The sequence below is a fragment of the Triturus cristatus genome, chromosome 2_1 (genome assembly GCF_964204655.1).
Source record: "Triturus cristatus chromosome 2_1, aTriCri1.1, whole genome shotgun sequence".
Taxonomy (NCBI): Eukaryota; Metazoa; Chordata; class Amphibia; order Caudata; family Salamandridae; genus Triturus; species Triturus cristatus.
Genome location: NC_140581.1, coordinates 364,008,122 through 364,023,497, shown reverse-complemented (window position 1 = coordinate 364,023,497; position 15,376 = coordinate 364,008,122). Strand labels below are relative to the sequence as shown.

General features: G+C 43.5%; 1 protein-coding gene across 1 annotated transcript in view; it reads right to left on the bottom strand.

The window, feature by feature from the left end:
* Positions 1–15,376, bottom strand: part of MTREX (Mtr4 exosome RNA helicase) — a 780,177-nt gene that overhangs the window by 90,841 nt on the left and 673,960 nt on the right. Inside the window, exon 22 of the mRNA XM_085631304.1 lies at positions 12,016–12,179. Coding sequence (XP_085487430.1) covers positions 12,016–12,179 — 164 coding nt within the window. The remainder of the gene's footprint in view (positions 1–12,015; positions 12,180–15,376) is intronic.

Sequence of the window (15,376 nt, the reverse complement as noted above, 5' to 3'; positions counted from 1 at the left end):
GCTCCTCGAGCCTTGACAGATGCGAACACTGAGCTTCCTGTCTGAAAATTGAGGTCGCTATAGATTTCTACCCAGACGAAGCCACTGGTGCTCTGCGAAGGCGAATCCATTCGCTTCCCCGTCATAACTCACGGTTATCGAAAGAGAGCTCAATTGACACCATTTATCTAATGTCCGATGCTGACGTTGCTATGGTCTAAGGTTTTGTTTGAACACGCACATCAATGGACACATTTTGAAACCTTTTTCGCAGATATGATTTTCCGCAGAAAAGTGGTTACGGTCGTACACCAGGCATCTGATAATTTTTTTAAACAAAACACGAGATCACTTCCGAAGATATGTAAACACTTTATACATGTCACAAACTTCATTCTTAATTCGGTTTTAGGATGCCTGCCTATCATATCGGCTTAGCAATTGACGACCGTTGTAAATTGGAGGAAAGTAAGGCCCGGTGCAATACGACGACTGTATCCAACCCACCAGTCCTCTGTCTAACTCCGTGCACTCGCCGTGCTTGGCTGTGACACGACCTGTTCGGCGGAAGGGTTGGATCGTAGCCTCTTTGGGATGCAGCCGGACTCGGTTATGCGGGCAGCAGCCGCAGGTAGGCAGATAGACAAGGAAAAGCGTACGAACCGAGTGGGTGGTTCCTGGCTTTTTGTGAGAAGTGGGATGAAACTGAGCGAAGGGCGGGACTCTTTTCGGGTGCAACTGTAACCGGCATCTGCACATGTGTTCATTATAGGGAACCACCCCTGCCCTCGCACCCACTGTGTGTGACTGACTGCGGGCAATGTCTTCAGCTTATATGCTTGTCCAGCACAGCCCTCAGGTTGCTTGCCTAGTCTACATTTTGACAAGCCGCCTGACACGCATCAAATACGTAACTTCTGGCTTGTCAGAATGTAAACAAAGACACATTAACCATTGCGCCTGGACATTTAACCGATCCACACTAAACAAGCACGCGAGTGGTGCGCGTGTGCGCCACAGCGAGCCATCTGTTTTGAATTATTGCGCAGGGCACGATAATTCAAAACAGATGGTGCTCGTGTGGGTAACCGCAAGCATTAGGCCGTGGGTGGAGCAAAGGCGGGACATGCACCCGCCTTTGCCCAAATGCGTGCCACACACAAAGGCCAATAGCCTGTGATAAAAACAAAAGCACACGCACGAGCGTGTGGTCAGATTTTTGAAGCCCTTACGTAAGGTCTCGCAGAGCATCGCATGCGCCCTGCGCTAGGCTCGACCTGAAAATGTATCTTTCCTTGTTGGCTTACGACACATCATGTAAGGGAGATTATGCACTGAATACCCAACTTAGGTTTCAGGGGCGTTATAGTTAGCTGGACTTTTCACTCGTACAAAACCATTGAAATTCCCCCGTTATAGTTAGTTCAGCTAACTATAACTCGCGCGCCCGCAATGCACTTCTGATGACGTCACATATTACATCACTCATGACATGGTCAGTGACATCACTCATGACATCACTGATGACATCATCCAGTGAATGTGTGTTTTTCTGAAATTTACATATGTTTTATATATGTATATCTCAAGGTCGATGGAAGAATAAATGGGTATATAAGTGTCTAAATGGATGATTTGTTTTTGAAAAATTGATTGTATAACTGACTGATTAAGTGTATCTTCGTGAATACATGGCTTAGTGAGTAATGTTTAAATATGTAAATATCTGTATCAGTCTCTCACTTTGTGTATAAGTGGCTGCATGGGTTGGTGAGTAGCTACACAAGTGTCTATATAGGTTATTAGTTTGTTTTTTGAGTATCAGTCTGAGTGTCTGTATGGTTCGGTGGGGGGTATTACATAGTGCATAGGTGCATGGATGAGTGACTCACTGTTTGTATGTGTTGAAGACAGCATGTGTGCAGGACTGTATGGGTGGATGAGTGTGTGCATGGGTGTGTTAGTGAGTGAATGACTGTCTCAATAGTGTCTTTAAGAATAACTACATATGTTTTAAACCAGTATATGTGACTATTGGTGTATATAAGTGAAATATGTGAGAGTGAGAGATTGGAAGAGTTCCTGTATGAATAAGTATGTGTTTCTAAAAGTGATTGTTTAAAAGACTAAGTATGTGTAAGTTTCTGTAAAAGTAAGTGTGGTGGTGTGTGTATAACTGTATATGCAAGTAAATGGATGTTTGATTCTTTATTAGCATGAGTGACTATGTGTGTGAGTAACTCTATGGATGAGTGGTGTTGTGTAACAGGATGTATAGGTGTATGAGTACATATGATGAGTGAGTACATGTATGAGTGACTGTATAGGACTGTTGGTGAATGAGTGGATGTGTATGTGGATCTTAGAATTACTGAATAGGTTGTTGTAACTGGTATTGGTATGTCCATTGTTTTGAAAAGTTTAGTTTCTATTTTTGAATGTGTGTATCAAAGGTTATATTAGGGGGAGAGGAGGTCTGCCACTCTATCACAAGGATGAGGTCATCAGTGATGTCATTTGAGATGTCATCAGTGATTTCATGCGTGATGTCACTGACCATGTCATGAGTGATGTAGTATGTGACGTCATCAGCAGTGCATTGCGGGCGCGCAAGTTATAGTTAGCTGAACTAAATATAACTGGGGAATTTCAATGGTTTTGTACGAGTGAAAAGTCCAGCTAACTAGAACGCTCCTGAAACCTATGGTTTTTTCAGTGAATTTCTAAGGTTTTTTAAATGCTAATTCCTAACTATAACGTGCCTGAAACCTATGGATTTTTCAGTGAATTTCAAAGGTTTTTTAAATGCTAATTTCTAACTATGCCTACAGAGATAGAAAAAAAAACGCACAGAAAGAAAAAAAAGAAATGCAGAAAGAAGCAACAGAAGTCCTCAAAGACGAAGAAAAGTGCAGGAAGAAGGATAACGTGCAGAAAGAACAAACAGATGAGCAGAAAGAAGCCATGTTGCAAAATCATCCTGTACCCTCAACTTTTTCAAACGGATACTGGTGGTAACTGAGTCTGATTAACCAGTCCTAGAGCCAGTACTATGTTAAAAGACACTCAGAATACAGTGAAAACACCTACATACACTAGGGAACACTATGCGTTGGGGTCCCCCTGTGATTAGCATGACCTCCTCTGTAAGCCCCTAGGGCAGGGGATTAAAACTACCTCTTAAAACGCACCAGAGGGCGTGTTTGCACACGTCACCTCAGGCCCCGTCCCCTCCCTTCCCACTGTGTAAACATGCCCTGTGGCCGTTTTAAGTTGGGAGATTAAGTCCCCTTGAATCCTGAGGGTCCCTAGGGTCCAACTAGACCACTAGGTACGTCCAGTAAGCGCCATTGCAGAGAGGTGTAAAAAGGGGCACGGTCTGCACCACCTCTCTGCAACGCAGAGCAGTGGCGCTTACTGGAAGCACCTGGTGGGCTAGTTGGCCCCCAGGGTCCCTCAGGATTGAAAGGGAATTATTTCCCCAACTTAAAACGCGCCACAGGGCGTGTCTGCACACGTCACCTCAGGCCCCGTCCCCTCCCTTCACCACTGTGTAAACGCACCCTGTGGCCATTCGAAGTTGAGAGATTAAGTCCCCTTGAATCCTAAGGGTCCCTAGGGTCAAACTAGCCCACTAGGTATCTCCAGTAAGTGCCACAGAGCTGCGTTGCATATAAGTGTAAAAAGGGGCGTGGCCTCAGAACACCTGTCTGCAACGCAGCTCCCTGGCGCATACTGGAGATACCTGTTGGGCTAGTTGGCCCTTAGGGACCCTCAGTATTGAAGGGGAATTAATTACCCAACTTACAACTGGCCAGGGGGCGCGTTTGCAGAGTGCTGCAAGGAGGGGGCGTGGCCTCCGGCATGATGCAGTCTTTTATTTATTTTTTTTAAGAAGGAGGGCTGTGTGGCCCCCCTTCTTTTTCTAATTTATTGGCCCTGGGGACCGCATCCCCCAGGGCCTGCACCCTAATTTTTTTTTGTTGAAAAAAACTTAATTTGGCCCTCCCAAGGCCTTAATCGGCCCCGGGTACCCCAACCCCCACGTCATGGCCTTTTTTTAAAAAAAATCTTTAGGAGGGGGGCTGTGTTGCCCCCCTCCTCAGGCCACTTATGGCCCCAGGGACCCCATCCCCCGGGGCCGGCCATTGTTTTTTATTATTTTTAAAACAGATATATATTTATAGAAACACCTAGGACATGCTGGACAAACCGTATGTACCTATCACCATGATGATTTGAGTGATATTCATTAAAAGGCGACTATGCATACAATGAATCCACGTGAAATGTATTTACACCGCTAGTGAAGCTCTGACGTGTCTGACGCCCTACCGTGCCTAATTCCGGCGCCCCCGCCGGTGAGTACTCTCCAAGTAGACACCCTTGTCGTTTATTTATACAAACATGGGTAGCTATTGATGGGCACATTTAATACACACGCACACCAAGCCATTTAAAGGGGATTCGACAAAAATTCGACCAAACTATGCAAGAAACCCCCCTCACGGTTAATAAAACACACATCCACCACCGGATGTGTAATACTTTTTATTTTACTCTCTGGAAAGGAGACAAACCTCACTTGAGTCACAGCGTGCTCCTGGCTGTGCCCAATGCTGTATTACACCCACCAGTGACCGCCGAGTGCCACACACCTCTGTGTTGTATTCCACCAGCTAGTGCATATGCTATGACACTCTCTAGCCCATGTGCACAGTAAAACCACCCCGTGAATAGGTCATGCCACACTTGCCTTCGCACGGGTTATATTGCCCCATCTAACGTGCCTTCCTCGAGGCCTATGTTCTAACGCACAGCACTATGCCATACATATTACAATTTGGGATCCTTTGGGATCCATATCTTTGTCACAGTGTATATGCAATGTTACACTCCCCAGCACATATTTTATATTACAACTTTAGAGACTAGTTAGGTTACACAACACTGCCCTGTGCATATTACACTCCAAGGCGCATATCGCATAGCAGGCGCTAGTGCCTGTGCTATCTCGCGCTCTCCAATGAATCTGTCATTGCGCACAATGTATTGCATATTATATTTCACGCCCGGTTCATCTTATATCACACTTTTTGGTGCATAGTTTATACCATATACTATATCTAGTTTTCATTTTCAATCGTGCTCTCAGGACTATGTTCTATATAACACTGCGTCCACCTACCCTTTTCACGGGCATTACATTTTGCGATGGGGGGTGGAGGGTCAGGGGGTGTTTCTGCCAAGTGAGCCCGGAGTCACAGTCACAAACATCCTCTTCTTCCTGAATAAAAGTGAGATTATGCTGAATACTTGTTCATATTTTAAGTAGTTCGCACAGACACACATTTTAAAAAACAATAAAGTTCCTAATAAACACCTTCTCTGAACAGTTAGCTTGCTGCCCCATCCACCTCCTCCCTATCCTCTGTTGTCTGAATCCATGGACTAGCCTCCTCCCTCCTGCCATGCATGGTCTGATGTGCTGCCACTGCCCTCCATTTAGCATGATGTACCAGTCCACTCCTCCTGCCCTCCATTGCCCAATTCTATGGCCCATCATTGACCTCCTGCTTAGCCTCTGTGCTTAGCTTGCTGCCCCTATTCTCCTTCCCCCTGCCCTCCGATGTCTTTGTGCATGCCCCTGCTCCATCCTTTTTGCCCACCATGTTCCATGGACCTGCCACTCCTATCTACTCTGAGTGTTCTGTTGAGCTGCCACTCCCCTCCCACCTGCCTAGCATTGTCAGATGACTGTAACCTGTCCCTGCCACCTCCACCCTGCCTGTCCACATGCCATGCCCCTATCCCCTTCCTCCTGTCCTCCATGGTCCATTTTACTGCCACACCCTTCTGCCCTCCCTGGTCTGTTGTGCTGCAACTGCTCCTCCTGCCTGCCCCGCGCGGTCTGTTGTGAGGCCCCCTTCCCCTGAACTCTCTTGTCTGTGCCCAGGTCCTGACCCTCCCTTCTATCCTCCATGGTTCTTTGTGCATGCACCTGCACCCTCCTTCTTGCCCATCATAGCCATTGTGCTGCCACTAACCCTCCCGCTTGCCATGCATGGTCATCTGTGCTGCCATGGCCCCTCCCACCTTCCCTGTGTGGTCAGCTAGCTGCCCCTGACCTCCTCCCACCTTCCCTCCATGGTCTGTGTGTATGCCATCATAGTCTCACTGTTGCTCTCCATGGTGTGTCTTGTTTCTAGTGCCCATCCTGCCTGACCTCCATGGTCATCTTGCTGCTCCTGCCCTGCCCCCTTGCCCCCAGCCCTCTGTTTCTATGTGCAGACCCCTAGTCCCTCCCTCCTGGCTTGTCTGTTCCATTGTAATGCCCCTGATCCGTCCCTCCTGCCCTTTATGGTGTGTTACGCTGCAGCTTTCTCTCCTGTCTGTCCATTATGGTCAGCTAGCTACCATTGCCTCTTTCCCCTCTGTTCTCTGTTGTCCATGTGCATGGTCCTGTCCCCTCCCTATTGCTTTCTATGGATTGTTGTGCTGCACTCCCGTCCCGCATGCCCTGCGTGGTGTATTGTGCTGCTGCAAACCCTGATGCCTGCCCTGTAGGGTCAGTTTGGTGCACCTCTCCATGTCCCTCCTGTCCTCTGTTATCCGAGTCCATGTCCCTACCCCAATTCCTCCTGCCTACCATGATCCAATGTACCATACTTGCGAACATTTTGAACTTGGTAAGAGGGAGATTTTGAAGAAAAACTGGGGTATTGATTTTCCCCTTTGAGTTACATTGAAAAAGAGGAGATTTTAGACAGGAGACAGATCAAATAAAGCCCATTTGAGCTTAAAAACATTGGACGTTTCCTGGCTGAAACGGGTCTGTTGGCATGTATGGTTGTACTACCACTGCCTCTTCCTTCTGCCCACAATGGTCTATTATATTGCCACAGCCTCTCTTGCCAGTCCTGTATTGTTGGTTTGTTGCCCCTGCCCCCCTTTCCACTGCCCTCCATAGTCTGTTGTGCTGCCACTGCCCTTCCTGCCTGCCCATTGTGGTCAAATTGTTGCCTCTGCACTCTCCTACCTGCCTTCAATTTTCAGAGTCCGTTCCCCTGGCCTCTGCCTCTCAACAGTATCCTAATGAACAACTAGATTGCTAACATTCTATATTTATTACAAAAGTGTGGAACACCTGACGTCATCTTGATGTAATCAAAAGTGTAATACCTAGAGCATTTACTTTAGAAATTACATATATGAGAGGGTCTTATTTGCATCAAAATTATGGTTAGTGCTCTAAAAAACTAAAATGAGGACACATTTTCTGAGTTTTCAAATAGCGACAAAGAACTTTTAAATTATCTGTAATCTTTGTTTTTTTTATCCAGTTGACCACTTGATTAAATGGTGCACCTAGGGGAGAGGATGTGGTGTTACTTCCAGAGCTGCAGACTTTGCAACTGGGGAACCAGGTTGGAGTTTCTGCTTCAGCTCAACATTCTGTGATTCTGGTCAAATCACTTAATTTCCTCATGTCTACAACCAAAATTAATTTGATCTTGTGTGATGTAACCAATGCTCATGTAAAGCACTCCAATACGTGACAAGTCTGCACTATATAAAACTGCAAATACACAAAAAATAAGTGTTTTGCACACTTCTGTCATTGGGCTACATGTGGGCTACATCTGGGTGATATTTGCGCTGCATTTGGGCTCTTTTGTCTCTGGTGGCCATCTTGGGAGATTTATTTGTTATGAAGTTTCCTAATTTCCTCATTTACTGCAGTCTCCTCAGTAGGAAATACTTTCAGTGTTTTACTTTGATTCCATCAAGAAGGTATTCAGATATGTCACACATTTGCCATAAATTCTGAATGTTGGCACTCTAGTTGCTCATTAGATCACTGTAGTAAAGCTACTGCTCACCATGGAAGTCTGCTGCAGGTATTCAAAGTGCATGTTTCAGTCTGCATGTCAGAATTTTTTTATGAAATAGAAGAGGATTTGAGAAGTCACTCTAAATGTGCCCTAATTTTTCTTTCTGCAGCACTAATCATACCTTCTATGGCAAAAAGAACCCCCTCAAAATGTTTTAAGGGTTACCACTTTATTTCAATCAAGATGGCTTCAGGTGTGCAATACGTTTGTCATAAGTAGGACTGTTAGCGCTCTAGTTGTTCTTTAGAACACTCTGGGAAGCTGCAGTAGAACACAAAGGAATCAACTGACAGTCTCTGCCCTTGTTGGATGTACATGTTTTACTGAGAATGTCAGACTTCATTCTCACATGACTGAGAAAGATAATATGAATTTACCGAAAAAATGCTCTCAGTTTAGCTTATAGATCACCTTCCAAACCTCTGTGGGAAAAGCATGAGAAAATAGTTTACGCTCAAACATGATTCCTGATATCACAGCAGAAGGCTTTTTCACATGGTAAAATCACCTTAGAACACACCACAAATTCCTAAAATGAGTATGGTACCATCAACAAATGATTTATAATGTAACTAAAGTCTTAAAACCTTCTACTAACTGCAATGCTTTTTAATGAGGTGCTATCATGTATATTGGTCCCAAGATGGCTGCCAACACTTCTTGGATGAAGTACTGACAGCCAATCAGATCTCACGATGAGATGTGTGGTTAGGCTCCGCCCAGATATATATGATTTTACTTTTGATTTTCTCAGGAACTACTGAACGGATTCACACCATTTAAGCAAAAGGCACGAGTCTGAACTGAGGACTACCTCTTTGCCAAATTTGGTGTAATTCCGTTCAGCAGTTCAGGCTGTAGCTGCGTCAACAGGTCCTGTGGGAAAATGCATGGGGAAAACACGTTTTGGGACCCCCCTTTTTTCCTCGGCCCCCGCTTGACGAATCACCGTGACATTTTCAGGATAGGAGCAGACCAGAGCTGGCCAAAAGTTTGGAAAATTTCGCTCAGATTCGTCAATCGGCGCCAACGTTATTCCAAATAGAATGTTGCGGATTTCCTATGGAAAATAGGTCCCAACTAGAACTACCTACTGGCGACTGCCAGTAGGTAATATATATCTATATTATCTACTGGCGGTCGCCAGTAGATAGTTATAGTTAGGACCGTGTTTCCATAGGAAATCTGAAAATTCTATTTTGAATAACTTTGGCGCCGGTTGACGAATCCTCGCGAAATTTTCAAAACTAATGGGGCGCTCCGCTCAGCTCCTACCCTGAAAGTCTCGGGGTGATTCGTCAAGCGGGGACCGAGAAAAAAGGGGGGTCCCAAAACGCGTTTTCCCCATGCATTTTCCCATAGGACCTTTAGTCGAAGGTACAGCCCGAACGGCTGAACAGAATTACTTGAAATTTGGCAGAGAGGTAGTCCTCAGGTCAGGGAAGTGCCTTTTGCATATATGGAGTCAATCTGTTCAGTAGTTCTGCATCACAGCTCTAATGTGAAAAAAGTCTACTATCCTATCTTAGACCAAGATAGATACATTGAAAAACATCTTACGTGTGTATCTGACCATTGTGTTTATGTTTTAACCTGCCCATGTGCCAAGAGATACGTAGGCAGCACTATGTTTGCTGCAAAAAAACGCATCCTTGAGCACATGAGGGCGATCCAGAACAAGGATAAACTTTCCCCAATAGCACGGCACTACGAGGAATTTCACAACAGCAACCGAAATCTATTGAAATTTTTTGTGATAGACCGTATACCTGTAACCATGAGGGGAGGGACAGAATTCGCAAGCTGAGGCGATTAGAATCTCACTATATTCTAGAACTTAATACTAAGATTCCAGATGGTCTGAACTCCGAGGAAGAGATGTCCTGGTTTCTTGGAGATTAACTTGTTGGCTTTTCCTAATTAGGAAAATCATGGTCTGTTATATATTTGATTTTGATAACATTCTAGGCAAATTTTAATTAGCTCTAAGGTCTCCTGCTGTAATTCATGTTTTTAACAGTTAATAGTCATATAAAGTATGTCTATTTTTTAAATGAGAAGGACAATATCTAGTGTCATTGAATCATGTTCTGTTCATTTTTTCAGATGGTGTTCACAAATGAAGGGTATCTGAGTTGAAGATATTGACTAATACCAGATCTAGTAATTTCTGATGAAGTTTATTTCACCTTAGTTAAGCTATTATATGAAGATGATCACATGCCTTTGCTTACATTTTTTTGCAAGTACTATTATATGCAATTATACACACAGCATTATGTAAAGACAATACAAACCTATATGAAAAATTAGAAAGTTATATGTGGATTATGTACTCTGGAAAAGACACAATTACCCACTAGGGTTAATGTCATAGTAGGCATCATAGTTTGAAAATGTAATTTTGAATTTTCTTCACCAATGCCCACTGGGGCTGAATTGACAATAGAAAGTTATCTGCATACATACTAGAACTCTTAGCACATTGGAGGTCATTTACACCTGAAAAGTTATGCCGCCTTTGTTAGTGATGAGCGGCTTATTCATGTCAATAAAGTTGTACTCGACAATATAACACTATGAGGAACCGTAGATGAATAAAATGTTTACGGGCCCTATTGAAAGTGAAAACTTTGCAATTCAGCGCTAACGAGGAGGATGTGGCTATATATATATATATATATATATATATATCAACCACCAAGTCCTATCTTCCACAAAAGAGAGGACACCGACACCAACGACTTTTACTGGATTCACAGGTTTATTGTTATCACTCCATTGCTACGCGTTTCGGCATCACCTGCCTTAATCATGCAATGAGGAATATATATTGTGATCAGAAGTACACTATTGCAGTTAGATTTCAAACATCTGTACAATTGAAACATGAATTGATAATTGGTAATTTACCAGAATGCATTAATCAAGATTGCAGATATTAACAAATGTAATTTATATTAATTGTACAATATTATTGTGCACTGTCCACCATAATCAGTCTCCCCAAGACATCTTTGATACGACAATGGGGTCAAAACAGTGAGATATAAGAAGTAGAATTTAGCAGTATAATGTGTTTTTTTAAGTAGGGGGTGGTACTGGGGCATGTTCTCTTTAAATTGACACTCCATTTCTCTATATATCGCTCTATTTAGAGATATATATCTCTATATCTATATATACCTATGCATTTTTCCAGTCATCTGGGAAGGAGGAAGCCTCGAAGAATCTGTTGATGATTCTTTGTAGCTCATGGGCAATGCTGTTAGCGGCTCTGTGGTAGATGTGGTGGGGGCAGGGGTCCGTGGGGGCCCCGGAGTGGGTGGTCTTCATGGTCTTTAGGGTGTATTTTATGCGGAGGGCTGTCCAGCGTCGGCTATGTGGTGCAGGAAGCAGTGGATGTGGGTTCTTCGTGGAGGTTGTTGTCGCATTTGTCATAGATGGTCTTGATTTTGTGATGGAAGGCGGCGCTAAGTTTGTCGCAGAGGTGGGTGGGATGTTGGTGGACTCTCTGTTGGGTTGGGCAAACTCTTTGATGATGCAAAAGAGTTCCTTGCTGTTCTGTGCATGGGTGGAGATTCTGTTCTGGAGTGCTTTCTTCCTTGAGTGTCTGAAGAGTTTGTGGTGGGCAGTGGTGGCTGTTTTGTAGTTGTTGAGATTGGTAGGGGTTTTCGAGTTCCTCCATAGTTTTTTGAGACGTCTGAAGGTTCGACTGGATTCCCGAAGTTCAGTGGAGAACCAGCTGACTTTCTTGGCATGAGGGTTGTAGGATTTCTTGAGGGGGGGGAGACTGTGTTGACGATCACACAGTTTAGATTAGACCAGCAGAGCACTTGGGGGACTACTAAGCAGTAGCACGTGGGTGAAGATTTTGACCTGAACAAGGAATGTGACAATGATCGCTCAAATCATTAGTTTTAAAGCATCCCCTTCAATAGTTCTAGAAAAATTGCAGTTTCCCTTTTTTCACTGAAGAGAGTTGCCACCACAAAAAGTCAAATCATTATTATCCGATAGTCCACTCAAGTCAAACAAATTCAATGCAAAGTGTAGGAAATAAAAATAAGCTAATGGCTGCAGATATCAGTTTTTCAAAATTTCATTCTCAACGGTAATAACTGAAACATTTTTAAATTACCTGCTAATTTCACAAGCAACACGTCCTTTCATTTCAATGACATCAGAGGATGTAGCAAAGCCCATCCTCCTCAGAACACGCTTACGGCACTTAAGCTCATCCATCTGTAATACTGTTCTGGCCTTCTTCAGTTCTCGTTTTGCTGCTCGAATATCCACTGCAATCTGAAAACAAACAATTAATATAGAGACAGTAAAGAAAAGACAAATAATTAAAAAATTAAATTACACATTATGATGTCTCCTAAGATTACCAACTTTGCTCATCGCTGCTACTCGAGTGGGAGTGCAAAAGGGCGACAGCACCTAAAAGTTCTATTGAATGTCAAAAGATACAACATTAGAGTACCAAAACCAAACTTCAACTGATACTTCCTACCATAGAACAAGTTACTTACCTTCAGTAACAATGTATCTGTAAGAGACCTAGCCGACTGCCGGGCTTCCAACAGCTTTCGGGACTGCTCCTGCAAAGTCTTTGGATTCCTGGCAGTCGAAGCACAACTTATGGTCGTGGTCATGCTCCAGGCACCAAAGGCGCACGAGGTGCAGATACATCACTGACATCAGCTTGTGACCGGAGTTGCAAGGCTTGAACCCGGTCCGGCGTTGGGACATCCCTCACACACCAGAAGTCTAAGACTAAAAAAAGAAGTCGACAAAACGTCGAAAAAAGACTAGTCAAAAAGTGATGAAGGGGTAGCTCTCTCCGGATCTGCACTAGGTGGCACGGAAAAAGAAAGAACTGATGTCAGCGTGCAGGGGTGGTGTGTCTAAGTAGGCACCGCGATGTCATCCCAGCAACCACGAAGCAGACGATGGACGCAGAGTCGACCAACGCCACCTATCAACGCACAGGGGTACTGTTAAGAAAAATTCTCCGGATCCAGTCATACGCCTGGGGGTAATTCTAAGGTAAGGAATCTATAACTAACTCTTTCAGCTAGTCCAATTCAATATACTGTACCCATAACTGTAGTCCATCCAATTTCTTGTACCTTACCGTAACCAATTCTCTATCATTTAACTGAATTGCTACAATTTTCTTGCTTCTAGACCTGTCCCTTCTCACAGCCATAGCATTTATAAAATAAACAGAACACATATGCAGCTTCTAACCAAGAGCATAATCCTTACTCTAATTTCTACCTAAACCTTCATTTGTTTGTTTTTAACAATGAAAATTATCTTTGGACATAAATAGCTACACAATGGTTCTATTGAAGTTTTTTAGTATTTGTTTTGGCACCAACTTATCAAAGAATGTTAACTTCTGCCTAAAAAGACTATACACATGCATGATGATCAAGTCATGCATTCAGGATTGTGACTGGTTAGAGAGCAGAAAACCTTTAAGCTCAGTCAAACCACAGAAAACCTAGATGGAATTTTAATCAAACTAAACATCTTTACCTCCCACTGCAATCTATTCCAAATTAATTTGGAGCATGGTGTTAAGCCTGCAGAGAACGATGACCTATACAAATTCAGCTTGCTGCTAATCTCACAAGTAGATACGCGATTTAGGTGAATACGTCCAATATGTTTGAAATGCATGTGGACCAAATACATTTGACTTAATGCAAATGGTAGAAGAACAATCAAACCTTTTGTAAATGGCACTTTGGACAACAAATAATTGTCAGACAAGCTTGAAACATCAAGGTACATTGTAGTTTCAACTTCCTTTGCAGCTACATCAGTCTTGATTATAAAGCCCTGACTCTGCAAAGGGTTGAAACTAAAGCCTTTCAATCCCTTGAAATGACAAGTACCCTTCTACCCCTGCCTTAGGCAAAAAACATATAGTATGGATGAAGAGATCTTAAACAATCTCACAAATGATACAGAAAGTATTACAAGTATACATTTGTACCCTGTCAAATAAAAAAGATCCCAGACCAAATGGTCTGCTTAATTTCTTTTCTTTTAATTCACTTTTCACACTTGTAGCCATGTAGCAGGCAACGGTTCCAAAAAAGCAATTGATAAGGTGCATGGGACTTAAAAGATTTATGAATAAATCTGACCTCGAGAAATTTCTTAAAGGATTTTCAAATTCCGAATTGCTGAAAAAAGAATGAACGATTTTTCATCTCCACCCTCAACTTTATATAAGGGCCCAGATAGAGAGGTAACTGTTAATGCAGATGAGGTCACATTATCTGTTTCAAATGAAGCATAACAAAATGGTTATTTCCCTGTAGGAGTAGTTATGCAGCTTGAAGAACTTTCTGAATTCACATGATGTATATTATTCTGTCTGAAATTCTTTGACCTTTCTCTTTTGTTTGGGATGTGTAAGTCATGTCTTTCCTTGAATATTCTCGGAAGGGTCAACAGTGATGAATAAAAGTGCCTGGTGGCTCTACTTTCCCAAAAGCGTTCAAGGATAGTTTCTGCTTTTTCCCACAAAAAGGTGAGATCCATCAAGAGGAATTTCCATAAGAGATGCCTGCACATCTACAGAAAAGCCTGTGGATAACATCCACACACGGCGATGGAGCGCCACACTTGTGCCAACCGCTCACCCCAATCAATCAGTAGTATCCAAACCAACCTGATTCACACATTGAGGCATTCTAGTCTTGAGTGGTTTGAGTAAAGGTGACCATAAACTCTTCTGAGACAGTAGGCAAGATCTAACTGGCCATGTCCTGAAGCACTCTTTTCCGTTGGCAGCCTGTGGAAAAGCCCACTGCCTCCTGTAAATCCCATATAAAAGGTCATCATCGCAATGTGGTGGTAAATCTTCACCATTACAACCATCGCCATAGCCTAGTGGTGGCATATTCTGGTAAGAGTTGTCATTTGAAAAGCTGGTGGAATTACTACGGACAGCTCCCTGGTGCTGGTGGAGGAAGATGTGACTATATAGGAACTCGGTGGAGTCGGAGCACAACATCGGTTGGGGTCACACCAGCATCGACAAAAACAAGCTCTTGGAGCAGGAATGGGGAATGGTACTGAGTAGGGGCAGAATTCAAATGGGTTTCATGGGCTTAGAAGTAGCAGAGGACTCATCTACTGGCAGTAATCTGACTGGATGGCCCTGTTGATCCATGGGGCCCAGTGGATCCTTGGAGCCTAAAGGCACTTAAATGGGAGCTGGAAAAGTGTCAAAAATATGAAGTATGGCGCCCCTAAAGGCCTCAACCTGCTGCGGGGTCGCAGATGGTCTAGGAAACTCAGGGCGCATTGTAATCAACAGTGGTATCAGCCCCTGAATTAGAGATTGAAAGAGAGATCTAAAGGCACCTGGACACCCTCAGAACCTCTCTGTGCATATACAGTGGCAGGATGGAGAAGAGTCTTACTTCACCTTCTTGTGCATCTGCTTCGATTTAGCCTTACTGGATGAC